At 41.9% G+C, this 15,602-nt stretch overlaps 1 protein-coding gene across 2 annotated transcripts; it reads left to right on the top strand.

The window, feature by feature from the left end:
• Nucleotides 1-2,649: 2,649 nt before the first annotated feature.
• On the top strand, nt 2,650-15,385 carry LOC144065521 (uncharacterized). 2 transcript variants are annotated; one of them, XM_077588448.1, is made up of 2 exons: nt 2,650-3,156; nt 9,388-15,385. In XM_077588448.1, exons 1-2 carry the CDS (start codon nt 3,087-3,089, stop codon nt 11,643-11,645), a joined length of 2,328 nt encoding a protein of 775 aa, XP_077444574.1. In that variant the 5' UTR covers nt 2,650-3,086; the 3' UTR covers nt 11,646-15,385. The 2 variants fall into 2 exon arrangements, with proteins under 2 accessions (XP_077444574.1, XP_077444575.1); XM_077588449.1 differs by lacking the exon at nt 2,650-3,156 and adding an exon at nt 3,298-3,582.
• Nucleotides 15,386-15,602: the final 217 nt, after the last annotated feature.

Below are 15,602 nucleotides of genomic sequence, written 5' to 3'. Positions count from 1 at the left end.
AAATTGTCTGTCAGCTTCCTTTCATTGCTTTTCCCCTGGTTGCACTGCTTCCAGATGTGTGTTTTCATATTTAAGCATCTAACTAATCACGAATAAGGACGCCCTTATTCCAGCCAAAACGACCTAGAGTAAAAGTAACACTAATATAAAATGAAAGAAAATCAGCACACCTAAATCAGAAACTACAACTCCACACATTTTGGGTAAAAACCGGGAAAACAACATTGGTTTTGTACCTAAAAATGCAACAAATACTTTGAAAAATATTGCATCTTGTAGGTCATGTGACACACATTGGTCCATTTAGAATGTAGCAATTGACTTCTTGGACTTATCCCACAATGCCCCGCGGCTTCCAGCAGTAAGGCAAATCACCTGTACTTAATTACAATAAAGTCATTCATTTCAAATTCACTCTGCTGCGTTATTTTCTCAGATACAAAGGAAGAAGAAACTTGAAGTTTCTATTTGGATTTCTCAGACTTTGACGTAATTTAATATTTGGTGTTATCCTGGGGACACCATGTCCTAATAATATGAGGTGTATTCCATCCTATTAGGGATAAGTTTGTTCAGTCCACCTGTTGCATGGTGGCGCATGCATACTTGGGTGTTAGCATTGTTGCACTCTTGGTTCAAGGTAAAAGACGTTAACGGATGACTGTGTCCTGGCTCTCTTCTTCAATACAGTACAACTGGCGATGAGGATTCATTGCGGAGGGAAAAAGACAAAAGAGACACTGTCAGTACTAGTGAGTAGAATGGCCCAAATTGGCAAGGTTGATGAAAATAAGCCTGTAAAGGAGCCGTGGACCACATATATCGAGCGGTTGGAGCAGTTCCTTGATGCTAACGACATCGACCCAGCAAAGTATGTAGCCGTGTTGCTAAGCGTAATGGGAGCTACCACATACGGACTTTTGAGGAACTTGGTCCAACCGGACAAGACCAAAGATAAATCTTTCGACGACAATGGGAGGATTTTGAAAGAACATTTTGAGCCAAAGCCAATATTGGTCGCAGAAAGATTCCGCTTTAACAAATGTAACCAAAAGAGGAATCAAACTGTGGCACAGTATGTAGCAAAACTAAAGCAACAAGCAGCAAATTGTGAGTTTGGCACTAATTTTGATTCGGCACTGCGAGACAGGTTCGTGAGTGCACTGACAAAATGAAATGTGCCAAAGAAGATTACTTTCTGAGGCAGAAGAAGAAGAGTTTGCCATCATGACAGTCAGTAGTGATAATGATGAGCTATACAGGGCCACATTCACTATTAATGGGGTGTCTCTTGACATGGAAATAGACAATGGAGCAGCAAGAAGTGTCATTTCACAAGCAACCTATAGCAAAATGTTTGCACATTTGCCTTGACAGCCCGCAAAGGTGAAGCTTAAAGCTTAAAATGGGGGCAGCATTCAGGTTTCGGGACAGTTCATGACCAAAGTAAAATATGAGGATCAAGAAGCGGAAATGCCACTGTTAGTTGTGAAGGGAAAGGGAGCATGCCTCTGTGGAAGAAACTGGCTCAGACAGTTTAATCTGAACTGGAAATGCATCAAGTATGGGAATGTGACAAAGCAAACTGTTAAAGACATTTTGGACTGTTAGACGATAAGTTTTGGCATCTGACTCCAACAACGTGTGTCTATCTGAAACTATGGCTTATCGACCTAACAATAGTGCATGTTTAGCATCGGGAGAGAAGACCAGGATTACTCGACAGATGATTTATTTCTGACATGTAAATCTAATACAGAGCTCTGGGTCTCGGGTCCTTAACACAAACAGCTGTGCGTCTTCGTGACCATCGAGAGACAATACCCAAACCGAGTTGGCCAGTTTTCATAACACAAATATGAATAATGCATTAGCTGATTAAAGGTATGATGTTGACCGGTCCACGATGGTCTCCAGGTTCCACCTTCTCTTGGAATTTTCCAGTTGCCTCCATATCAGTTGGCCTTGGGTGAAGCCATCTGTAATCAACCTCAAAAGAATATCTTGTACTGAAAGCTTCCTTTATTTATTGTGCAAGCATTAATATAAGCCTTATATTAATAAGCCTTATATTATAAGGGAACATTCTGTTGGCATGCGTCATCAACCTAAAAACATGTGTTTAATCATACAGTAGTACGTAATATATGAAAATCAGTGGTGGTCCGTGCATTTTCTGGTAGCGCCTTCAACGTATCAATCCAACCCTCAAAAACTATTTTATGGCTACATAACCTCTACTGCAGCTACAGCTGCGACACATAAAAAATAATCAATAAATTAATCCACAAAAATGGGGTAAAATCCCCTTCCTAGCAGCATTTCATGATTAAATACAAATACTGGAGCTTTTCAGAAATTAAAACCAGGCCAGGGGGGGTGATTTTCCCGGGAAAAGACAGCGATGAACGTCAATGGCGTACGGGCAAACATTGCCCGAAAATGGGGTAAAACCAGCCGAAAACAGCATTTATTGATTAAATACAAATACTCAAGCTTTTTAGTCATCAGAACCGGGCTCGGAGTATCATTTCCCCGGTAAAAAGACAGCGATGAACGTCGATACGTCCATACGTGAAATGACAAAAATGCATTTCCTATACCGGTCACGTGATTCTTTTTAAAGCTATACACGCCCTACTTCCGGCTTTCACTCGTTGAACTCTCGGCACAGTGCTGACGCACCAGTGTCGATCGTCCCATCACTATCAGCAAAACCTTCTTTATCTTAGCCTAGCTAGCAGCTAGCAAAGGAACAAGTCCGGGTCGTCCAAGAAATCGTTGGACCTTTGCGCACTACTTTAGCTAAGCCTAGCAGCTATCAAAGGAACAAGTCGTCGAATGCTTGTTTATGATTTAGCCTAGTTTAGCTAGCAGCTATCAAAGAAACAAGTCACCGAAGAACTCGTTGGAATTTTCCCGACTAATTTAGCTTAGTCTAGCTAGCAGCTATTGAAGGGAAAAGTCCCCGAAGAGCGTGTTTATCCTTTATCTTAGCTAGCAGCTAGCAGAGAAACAAGTCTTAGCTTATTTTAGCTAGCAGCTATCAACAAAGGCGCCGCCATCATCAGAATCCACGCGTGGAAATGTCCGCAGGAACTAAACGGCCAAAGTTCCAGAAGGAACTTTTTGACCTCAAAGGATATAGACTAGAAGGTGGGTTGAATTTTTATTTCCATTAATTCCCTCAATGTTTAATGTAAAATACCTTTAAGCCTTAAAGGTATTATATTGACGTAAAATTATTATAGCGTTCGTACTTCTCCACGAATTCGCACTAGCGCCGTTCGAAGAAAGACGTAATAAATACTATTTCTATTTTAATGTGACCACTTGTTGAAGGAACAGCACTCGGTCTTCCTTCTCGGGTTTGATTAATTTCGGATGTGGAAGATGTTGGTTGTCCAAATAGTGAAGTGACTTCGAAGCTTTTATTACAGAATATTCTGGGCACAGGTGATCCACAGGCAAGGCTGTCGTCCACAAATCCACCGAGACAGACAACTTACCTTTATTCTCTCAAGAGGGTGGTACCGAAACTGAACAGGGATGGGATTTTCCCTTACTTCATACATTCGTACAGTAAGCTATTTGTTATGAACCGGCAAATAGAAGATAATGACTTTGTTGCAAGTCTTCAAGGACACATCTGGCGACAGGACAGAGCTCTACTAAGGGGAAGCTTGAGACCCATGGAGTCATGACTATAAAAAAATACACATTTCAATATGAGACCCACTTCACACTCTAGGATGGAAAGAATGAGTCTCAACGTGTTTATCCTTTAACAACGGCAGAAAAACGTAGCTTTCCTTTTATTGTATCCTTATCACAATGTATTTTTCTTTATTACGCAAAGCGCGAGCGCCTCCCAGAGGCATTGGAGAGTCATTCATGCTACTCGCCCTCCATTTTTGGCTACATGCTTGAGTAACAACACTTGCTTACATGCTGTAAATTTAAAATGCAAAAAAATGAAGATTCAGATGCACTAAACAACGACGAGAGCAGAGTTTAAACAAAGGTGTCGAAGTTGCGGCCCGAGGCCCAAATCTGGCCCGCTGCCACTCCGTGGTGCGGCCTGCTATAATTCTAAATAAATTGAATATGTACTATTTTACCCACTTTTTTTTCTAGAAAAAAGAACAAACATTTTTATAAAAAAATCTAATATTGAGTTTTTGTTTTGTTTTAATAAAAATATAATATGAAAATAACAAAAATGTAAAAAGAAGTGATTTAAACATTTTGCTTTTTTAATTTAATTTACATTTATTTTTCTCTTTATGAAAAACTACAAAAAAAAGGAAATATTTGATGGTTTCTTTAAATAAATATCCCCAAAATAATGATAGACTAGCTTGAATAAAAGACAGTGGTGTGCTTCAGGGCCTTCAAGGCCTTCTCTGCTGGCCGAAGAAATATCTGAATCATATTATATTTTGTCCATCAATACTTATTAAATAATTCCAAATTGTCTGTTAGCTTCCTTTCATTGCTTTCCCCCTGGTTGCACTGCTTCCAGATGTGTTTTCATATTGAAGCTTTTAACCAATCACATTTCAGCCATTTTTTGTTGCCAGGGTCAGAAATCTGCCTCAAGGCCTTCACAATCAATTCTGCAGGCTCTGCTCTGCTGCATTAAACAAGTGTCGATAAGACTGTTGCTTTAATGAATGAGAATTCGATTTGGTGACACCAAGGCCTTCTCGCAGGCGTAGGGATACATCATTGCCTTCTCTCAGGTGTAGGGATACGTCATCGCTTTCACCAACTATGATTGGCTAGTGATAGAGTAGGCGGGCCAAAGCCAGAGCGAGCCAGCCAGAGCTCACAAACTCCACCCACAATGGCCAACAGAGGAAAAAAACAGATTTGGTTGCAGATTTGCTGATAAAGCCATTTTCCAGACGGACTTTTCCAGAAAAAAATGGAAATCATTAAGAAAGGGTGGCCAACTCCGAAGTTAGCAAGCCTGTTGCAACCAAGACAAAGGTTTGTCCGCCACTTTCAGTTCGCTAACTACGAGCGCAACCCCTGGATCACGGGCTCCGAGGAACACTGCAAATTGTATTGCTGGGAGTGCTTGTTATTTGTCACTGATCGACATGGTGTTGAGAGAAACACTGGATTTGCAAATTTGACTTGTTTAACCATAGCAGCAACGAGACACCAACGCACTGCCGGACACTTACAAGCAACGGTGCTCTCCAAAACTTTTTGGGAAACCCGAGTGAAGTTACAGTTCAGCGAGCAAGGGCACTGGGAAACGGATCATTCAACTAAAAGGTAAAGAAAAATAGGGAAATCTTAAAAAGTTTGATAGACTGTAAACTTTCATTTCGGGGACACGATGAAATCACTGCATCCCCAAACAAAGGAAATTATGTGGAACTTCTTTCTCTCATTGCTGAGAGAAACACAGATTTACATTCCCACCTGTCCACTAATAAAGTGTTTAGTGGCACGTCGGGCAAAATACAAAACAACCTGATCACTGCTATTGCTGAAGTGATGGAGGAAGAGATGAGAAGGGAAATAGAAGTACTGTTTGTCTCTATAATGGTGAATGATTCTGTGTGGTGTGCTGATTGATTTAAAGGACATCTGGATGATTTTGAATTTTGTTTTTTTGCTTCACACATTTAATGGCATTTTTGAGCATTCAGACGTGCGTTTTTCAATACTACAGAACAACAAACTGGATGTACAGTTTTGTCCTGCAAGAGTAAAGGAGTTTTGTGACAGTTGAGCGCTAGAGGAGTCGATATGAGGAAATCTACGAGGCCACTGAATGCAGTGCGGGTGATCCAAGCACATGAAGAGGTCAAGCGCAAGATTCTCGCGCGCACTACCACCAACTCCACGACAGGATTCTGGACAATATTACTTCCCAGACGCGGACCAGATTTCAAGAACACGAAAGACTGATGTTTCTGTCCCTCCTCGACCCACAGAAGTTTTGGGAAAACCAGAAAACTTGGTACAAAGTAAAAGACTTATCCATCTTAACGCAGAGCCACGGTACACTTTTCGATCTGCATCGGTCGGTCAAGAACAGAACTCAATTCAATTCAATTCAATTCAATTTATTTGGCAAAAAAAAGCACTAGGCTAAGGGCCATGTAACAAGACACAAGAAATGTGCAACAAACGCGGTGTAGTCACTGGTTCACGGCCAAAAAGTCGTCCAGAGCCCGCTTGAACTGGGCGACCGTCGGCTTCTCGACCACCCCCTGCGGAAGCCGGTTCCAAGGACCGGCGATGCGCACTGAAAAAGCCGCCTTCCGCCGATTCAACCGGAACCCGCGAGGGTACAGCTTCCACGGATGACCCCTCAGACCACGATCAGGTGCGGGCGTGAAGAAGAGGTCGCAGGGCACGCTGTAGATGCCGTGGAGGATGTTGTAGGCCAGTATTAGGCATATGTCAGCTGTCACGCTGATTGTAATGTAAATGCCACGGACGATTTTACAGGAAAATCGCCCACTGATCTCCTTGACTTCCTTCAGCAGAAAAATCTGAGCGTGAGCATGGGGCGGCTGGTACACAGTGGGTTTGACAGTGACCATCCCCGTGTCCACTGCTTCTGTCGAACGGACATTTTCAGCCCTAAATAGAATCAAAACTTATGCCAGAAATACAACAGGTCAACTCGACTGTCAGCATTAGCTTTGATGGGGGGTTTGAACGAATTAATTTGTTTTTAGTTCATTTCAACAAGGCGTGTTTAAAGACTGTTTTACCTAAGTTTATTCAATACGTAAATTGTAATACTAGAGGAGACAAAACTCTTGACCATGTCTATTCTAACATCAAACATGCTTACAAAGCCACTTCCCTACCCCACCTAGCTGGATCAGATCACCTCTGCCTATCTCTCACCCCCGCTTACACTCCACTCCGGAGGCAAACAACGCCACAAATAAAGACAATAAAAACTTGGCCCGACAACGCACTCTCTCAGCTGCAGGACTGCTTTTCCCGCACCAACTGGGAACTTTTTGTACACGACAACCTCCAGGACTACACGGACTCTGTTCTTTCTTACATAAAAAACTGCATCGACAACGTCACTATAGATAAACGAATACGGGTTTTTCCTAACCAAAAACCCTGGATGACCAATGAGACACAGGCACTCATCAAATGCCGTAATTCCGCCTTTAGATCAGGGGACAAGATAAAATATAGCGCTGCCAGAGCTGAGCTGAAAAGAGGCATTAAAAAGGCCAAGGCAGCATATACCAAAAAAATTGAGGAGCACTTCACAGAAAATAACCCAAAGAGGATGTGGCAAGGAATACGACATATAACCAACTACAACAACAATACTATGTCTGTTAATGCAGATGCCTCACTAGCGGAGAATTTGAACCGTTTCTTTGCCCGCTTTGAGACTGACAAATCAGGCCCAGTCTCAACACCCCCACCACCACCCTGCAGCAATACACTGACGTTCCGGGAACAGGAAGTGAGACTGGTAATGCGGTCTGTGAACACCAGGAAGGCTGCGGGCCCTGACGGAGTACCTGGGAAGGTGCTCAAAGCCTGTGCTGACCAGCTGGCTGGAGTCTTCACAAATATTTTCAATTGTTCCCTGCAACTATCCATCATTCCATCTTGTCTGAAATCTGCCACCATCATCCCTGTCCCCAAAAAGCCAACCATTGGCAGCATGAATGATTATAGGCCTGTTGCCCTCACGCCTGTGATCATGAAGTGCTTTGAAAAGTTGGTAGCCCGCCATATCAGGAATACAATCTCTCCCTCAATTGACCCTCACCAGTTTGCTTACAGGGCAAACAGGTCCACTGATGATGCTATTGCCATTGCTCTTCATACAGCACTGAGCCATCTGGAACACCCTGGGAACTACGTGAGGATGCTCTTCATTGACTACAGCTCAGCCTTCAATACCATAAAACCGGACATTCTGACTGACAAACTCTCCCACCTTGGACTATCCTCTTCAATCTGCTGCTGGATAAAGGACTTCTTGACCAACCGCCCACAGACTGTTAGACTTGGTCCCCACCTCTCTTCCTCCATTACACTAAGCACTGGCTCCCCTCAAGGCTGTGTACTGAGTCCTCTTCTGTACTCCCTGTACACCTACGACTGTGCACCCACCCACCAGTCTAACGCCATCATCAAATTCGCTGACGACACCACTGTGGTCGGACTCATCTCAGGAGGGGATGAGTCGGCTTACAGAGATGAGGTCAACAATTTGTCTTCGTGGTGCTCGGTGAACAATCTCACACTGAACACCACGAAAACTAAAGAAATAATCTTGGACTTTCGCAAACACGGCACAGATCTGGCCCCACTCCTCATAAATGGAGTATGTGTAGACAGGGTCCAGTCCTTTAAATTCCTGGGGGTCCACGTCACGGACAAGCTCTCATGGTCTACAAACACCACGGCAGTGGTGAAGAAGGCTCAGACACGACTCCATTTCCTCAGGGTGCTCAGGAAGAACAACTTCGGCTCCAATCTTCTGAGAACCTTCTATAGAACCACTGTAGAGAGCATCCTGGCGTACGGCATCACAGTGTGGTACGCTGGAAGCACGGCGGCAGACAAAAAGGCCATGCAGAAAGTGATTAACACTGCCCAGAGGATTGTCGGCTGCTCTCTGCCCTCACTTGAAGACATTGCCAGCCCGCGTTACCTCAGCAGAGCCAAGCACATCATAGGGGACCCTTACCACCCTGGTCACAATCTGTTCCAGCTGCTGCCCTCTGGCAGACGCTATAGGTCCCACAAAGCTCGGACAAATAGGCTTAAGGACAGTTTTTTCCCCACATCCATCAGACATCTAAACTCGCGCTAACATACACACATTCCCTTCTGCGGCATATGAATAGATGTTTGGTTGGTGATCTGCCGCCTCCTAGCTGACTTGAAGGTAGGTAAGTGGCAGACAGGGTGCGGTAATCGAGAGGTAAGCGACCTGTATGTAATCGAGAGGTAAGCGACCTGTATCCACAACAGCGGAATGACAAATTACAAGTCCGTAACTTACACTTATTTAGGTCTTTTGCCGATTAAACGTAGCTTATGGAGAAGCACCATCAATTTCGTCACACGCAGTTTCTGCGTGTGATGTCAAGTAGGCTTTTTTGTGTTGTGGTAATGACGACATGGCCTATGTCCGATTATTATTATTATTATTATTCAATGGGAAACGTTCACTCGAGTTACGAGAAGATCGACATACGAGCTCAGTCCCGGAACGAATTAAGTTCGTATGTAGAGGTACCACTGTACTGCATTGTGACAAAATGAATGTATGGTGCCCTCTTCCGTTTGGTTGCATTTCTGTGAACAAAATATTTATAATTGGAAAATGGTTAATCATTTATCTTTGTGTCTTTGCAGGTTTCAGAAATGATCTTGGTGCTGATGGGCAGGAGTCTGTTGACCTTGAAGAGGACGTTGAGCTCCCCCAAATCAAAGAGGAGGAGCCAGAGTTCCCTCAACAACAAATGGGAGACGAGCAACTTCCAATCAAAAGGGAGGAAGATCATTTCACCTGGTCACTTGGTGAGTTCGTGAAGAGGGAAGATGTTCTGGGCGTGGCCAGCGGAGGGGCGGAGCCTGCAAACACCACAACATGGCCCCTAATTAAAGAGGAGGAGCCAGAGTTCTCTCAACAGTGCAAAAGAGAAGAGCAACCTCCAATCAAAAACGAGGAATGTGTCAAATGGTCAACTGGTGAGCCTTTCAAGAGTGAAGATGACCTGGGCGTGGCCAACAGAGGGGTGGAGCTTCTGAGCGGCAGCTCAACAGAAGGATGGCGAGCAGAAAATTTAATTGCTCCTTTATCAGATGGCAGCGACTTGCTTTTTGACGATGATGATGTTGAAGATGTTAAGAAAAATCCCATTGGCGACAAACTCTGCAAATGCTTTCAGTGTGGGAAAACTTTTGGGAAAAAGTCTTCTTTGAAAACACATATGAGGAGCCATACTGGGGAGAACCCCTTATCATGTACGGTTTGTGGTAAAACATTTACACACAAGGGAAAATTTAAAATACACACAAGAACCCACACTGGCGAAAAACCATTTTTGTGCTCAGTTTGTGGTAAAAGATTTACAGAGAAGGGAAACTTAAAAATACACACAAGAACCCACACTGGCAAAAAACCATTTGCGTGCTCAGTTTGTGGTAAAAAATTTACAGAGAATGGAAGCTTAAATCTTCACACAAGAACCCACACTGGTGAAAAACCATTTTCGTGTTCAGTTTGTGGTCAAACATTCACACGGAAGGACCGCTTAATTAGTCATGCAAGAACCCACACTGGCGAAAAACCATTTTCGTGCTCAGTTTGTGGTAAAAGATTTACAGAGAACAGAAGCTTAAAAATACACACAAGAACAGTTTGCGATAAAGCTTTTTCTCAAAAGCAACATTTACAAAAACACACAAGAAACCACACGGGTGAAAAAACATTTTCGTGTTCAGTTTGTGGTAAAACATTTACAGAAAGCGGAACGTTAAAAACCCACATAAGAACCCACACTGGTGAAAAGCCATTTTTGTGTTCAGTTTGTGGTCAGACATTTACACACAAGGGAAACTTAAAAAGGCACACAAGAACCCACACTGGTGAAAAACCATTTTCGTGTTCAGTTTGTGGTAAAGTCTTTTCTCAAAAGCAAGAATTACAAAAACACACAAGAATCCACACAGGTGAAAAACCATTTTCGTGTTCAGTTTGTGGTCGAAGATTCACACACAAGGAAAGCTTAAAAGCCCACATAAGAACTCACACTGGTGAAAAGCCATTTTCGTGTTCAGTTTGCGGTAAAGCCTTTTCTCAAAAGCAAGATTTACAAAAACACACAAGAATCCACACAGGTGAAAAACCATTTCCGTGTTCAGTTTGTGGTCAAACATTTACACGGAAGGGATACTTAAATCGTCACACAAGAACCCACACTGGTGAAAAACCATTTTCGTGTTCAGTTTGTGGTCAAAGATTTACAGAGCAGGGAAACTTAACAATTCATGCAAAAACACACGCAGATGAAAAACCATTTTCGTGTTCAGTTTGTGGTAAAACATTTACAGACAAGGGAACCTTAAAAAGGCACACAAGAACCCACACTGGTGAAAAACCATTTTTGTGTTCAGTTTGTGGTCAAACATTCACACAGAAGGGAAACTTAACAATTCATGCAAGAACACACACAGATGAAAAACCATTTTTATGTTCAGTTTGTGGTAAAACATTTACAGAGAAGGGAACCTTAAAAAGGCACACAAGAACCCACACTGGTGAAAAACCATTTTCGTGTTCAGTTTGTGGTCAAACATTCACACAGAAGGGAAACTTAACAATTCATGCAAGAACACACACAGATGAAAAACCATTTTTGTGTTCAGTTTGTGGTAAAACATTTACAGAGAAGAGAACCTTAAAAATGCACACAAGAACCCACACTGGTGAAAAAACATTTTTGTGTTCAGTTTGCAGTAAAGCCTATTCTAACAATGGACACTTAAAAATCCACATAAGAACCCACAAAGCCTATTCTAGAAATGAATCCTTAAAAATCCACAAAACTACCCACACTGGTGAAAAACCATTTTCGTGTTCAATTTGTGGTCAGACATTTACACACTAGAACAGTTAAATCTTCACACAAGAACCCTCACTGGTGAAAAACCATTTTCGTGCTCAGTTTGTGGTAAAAGATTTACAGAGAAAAAAAGCTTAAAAATACACAAGAACCCACACTGGCAAAAAAACATTTTCCTGCTCAGTTTGTGGTCGAACATTTTCCTAAGGAGAAGCTTAAAAGAACACTTATTAACCCACACTGTAGAACAATGTTTTCCTGCTCGGTCTGTGGCCACAGAGTCGCTACAACAGTCCAATTAAAAAGCTACACAATTGAAAAACCTGAGAAGAAGACTTAACAACCCGCACAGGAGAAAAGCCCTTTTTTGCTCAATTTGTGGCAGGAATATCTTAAAACACAATTACACACTGTTGGATTTATTCTGGGATGTTTCTATATGTTTTGTAAGCATTTTTAATAGGTAATAAGGCTATAAATTAATTCATGCTTTATGTTGGGACCAAGCTTGAGGACACTTTCCCCCACAGCTGCTTTCGAGGCCAGTTAATTGTTTTCAGGACTATTGACGGCAACAAACCCTGTGTTCCTGCTGATCTGCAAGAAACTCATACATTGTTTGGACTTGGACTCTGGCAGATGGCGATAATCGCATTATTGTTTAAAAATACGGCTGCTTTGTTTACCTTATAAAGAAAGTATTATGCTTACTTCTGCAATTTATTACACAGTTGTTTTCGGCAACACAGTTGTTTTTTTTACCTGAAGGGTGTTATTCGGTTAGCTTATGCAATTGTTTTGAATCAGATTACGTTAAATGTTTTCAGTATGTCGCGACTAAATAACAGAGAAGAGTATACTGCACGTCAGAATGCTTGTGAACGAAGCCGCGTTATGAGTGTATTCTCCTTGCAAGTTGTAATCAGTTATGTGAACGATGTCTTCCAGTTTTTACTAAATATTACTAATAATGATTTAATGGTATTAATCATTATTCCATCAATAATATGGCTATATTCCTAAATAATATTTCAATTGTGGGCCCGGTTCTGATATCTGAAAAGCTCCAGTGTTTGTATCTAATCACTAAATGCTGCTAGGATGTGGATTTTACCCCAGTTTAATTTTTGCCGTTTCGCCATTGACGTCCATCGCTGTCTTTTCCCGAGGAAATCACCCCCCAGGCCTGGTTGTAATGTCTCAAAAGCTCCAGTATTTGTATTCAGTCAATAAATGCTCCTAGGAAGTGGATTTTAGCTAATTTTAGTGAATTTTTTGTCATTTCACGTATGGACGTATCGACGTTCATCGCTGTCTTTATACCGGGGAAATGATGCTCCGGGCCCGGTTCTGATGTCTAAAAAGCTCCAGTATTTGTATTTAATCAATAAATGCTATTTTCGGCTGGATTTTACCCCATTTTCGGGGAATGTTTGCCCGTACGCCATTGACGTTCATCGCTGTCCTTTCCCGGGAAAATCGCCCCCCTGGCCTGGTTTTAATGTGTGAAAAGCTCCAGTAATTGTATTTAATCATGAAATGCTGCTAGGAAGTGGATTTTACCCCATTTTTGTGCATTGATTTATTGATTATTTTTTGTGTTGCAGCTCTAGCTGCAGTAGAGGTTTTATAGCCATAAAATAGTTTTTGAGGGTTGGATTGATACGTTGAAGGCGCTACCAGAAAATGCACTGACCGCCACTGATGTACACGTATGTGTATATGTCAGTGGCGGGCCGTCAGGGCCTTCAAGGCCTTCTCTGCTGGCCTAAGAAATATCTGAATCATATTATATTTTGTCCATCAATACGTACTTATTATTCCAAATGGTCTGTTAGCTTCCTTTCATTGCTTTTCCCCCTGGCTGCACTTTTTCCAGATGTGTGTTTTCATATTGAAGCATTTAACCAATCACATTTCAGCCGTTATTTGTTGCCAGATCAGATCTGCCTCAAAGCCTGCACAATCAGTTCTTGTGGGCTCTGCTGCATTAAACTAGACTGTTGCTTTTAACCAATCAGATTTCGAGTTGGCAACCCCACAATGATTTTTCATAGGCGTTAGCATTTTGCTGGCTGGGACATGTCATTGCTTTCACAAACTATGATTGGCTAGTAGGCGGGCCAAAGCAGTACCGAGGCAGCCGAGATCGCAAACTCCACCCACTATGGCCGACAGAAGCAAAAACAAATAGATTCTATTTGCTCACAAAGCTATTTTCTAGACGGACTTTTTCAGGAAAAAAATTGACATCATTAAGAAAGGGCGGTCAACTCCGAAGCTAGCAAGCCTGTTACAGCCGGGAAAATGGTGTGTGGGGCACTTTCACCGCGCTAACTTAGCTCCACACGCAAATAGTATATTGTTGTGTTGATTTAATGCTATTTTCGAAACGGACTATGCCGGAAATATGACAGGACAGGCTCGACTTTCATCATTAGCTTCGATGGCGATAGGAAAGAAGGAAGAAAGAAAGGAGGATGGATATTGTGTAAAAAGGATTTTTGGTGAGTAAAATTACAAATATGGCTATATTCCTAAATAATATTTCAATTGTGGGCCAAGTTCTGATATCTGAAAAGCTCCAGTGTTTGTATTTAAGGTCCAGTGTTTGTATTTAATCACAAAATGCTGCTAGGAAGTGGATTTTACCCCAGTTTAATTTTTGGCGTTTCACCATTGACGTCCATCGCTGTCTTTTCCTGGGAAAAATCACCCCCCTGGCCTGGTTGTAATGTCTCAAAAGCTCCAGTATTTGTATTCAATCAATAAATGATGCTAGGAAGTGGATTTTACCTAATTTTAGTGCATTTTTTGTCATTTCACGTATGGACGTATCGACGTTCATCGCTGTCTTTTTACCGGGGAAATGATACTCCGGGCCGGGTTCTGATGTGTAAAAAGCTCCAGTATTTGTATTTAATCAATAAATGCTGTTTTCGGCTGGATTTTACCCCATTTTCGGGCAATGTTTGCCCGTACGCCATTGACGTTCATCGCTGTCTTTTCCCGGGAAAATCGCCCCCCTGGCCTGGTTTTAATGTCTGAAAAGCTCCAGTATTTGTATTTTCATCATGAAATGCTGCTAGGAACTGGATTTTACCCCATTTTTGTGCATTAATTTATTGATAATTTTTTATGTGTCGCAGCTGTAGCTGCAGTAGAGGTTTTATAGCCATAAAATAGTTTTTGACTGTTGGATTGATACGTTGAAGGCGCTACCAGAAAATGCACCGCCCGCCACTGGTATATGTATATATACTTCAGCGACACGCTTATTTATTTATATATTTATTCATGTATTTATTTATTAACTTACTTACTACCTATCTATTTATGTCTAAAATGCCTTTCCTATTTCTGCATCCTCACCCTCTTGCTACTGTGACAACGAAATTTCCCAAATACGAGATGAATAAAGTTACCCAATCCAATCCATAGATAAACTCTCTTCTTTCCATCTGGACCCTCAATGAGATAGAAGCCATTATTTGTATCGCATTGACACTCACATAGCGCTATGTTTATTAAACTCGACGAGTTGTTGTCACATTTCTGCCTCTGTTTCCATTAATTAGCTTTTGAACCATTTGTACAAACATGCAAGTGAAGAACACTAAATTAGTGTGACCGAGCGGTCCAAGGCGCTGGAAATAGGCTCCTGTCTCTCAGGAGGCGTGGGTTCAAATCCCACCACTGCCAATAACTCATGAGCTAAAAATTGTTCGTTCACCAATTTTGTTATACGCAGCTGTGTATGATGACAATAAAGGCTTTTGATTTGACTTTTTGAACAATCAACAGACTTTTACTGTTCAGGCGGTATGGAAGATGAATGAATGATCGTGCAAATTGCTGCTCTACTTGTGAAAAATTCAGGTTACGAAACATCTTCTGGAACCAATTATTTTCTTAAGTACGTAGATGTAACACTGCATTGGTTTATCATGGTATGAAATTCCTTTATCTTAGATACATCTAGTCTAGTGGATGTATAGCACA

This window comes from Stigmatopora argus, chromosome 20 (assembly GCF_051989625.1).
Source record: "Stigmatopora argus isolate UIUO_Sarg chromosome 20, RoL_Sarg_1.0, whole genome shotgun sequence".
NCBI lineage: Eukaryota > Metazoa > Chordata > Actinopteri > Syngnathiformes > Syngnathidae > Stigmatopora > Stigmatopora argus.
The sequence above is the reverse complement of the archived record's forward strand: the minus strand, read 5'-3'. Positions and strand labels throughout refer to the sequence as shown.

Excerpts from the sequence above, each read along its gene's own strand:
- LOC144065521 (XM_077588448.1), top strand. The coding sequence starts at position 3,087 with ATGTCCGCAGGAACTAAACGGCCAAAGTTCCAGAAGGAACTTTTTGAC. Across the intron at positions 3,157-9,387 it reads CAAAGGATATAGACTAGAAG|GTTTCAGAAATGATCTTGGT; the intron begins GTGGGTTGAATT and ends GTGTCTTTGCAG.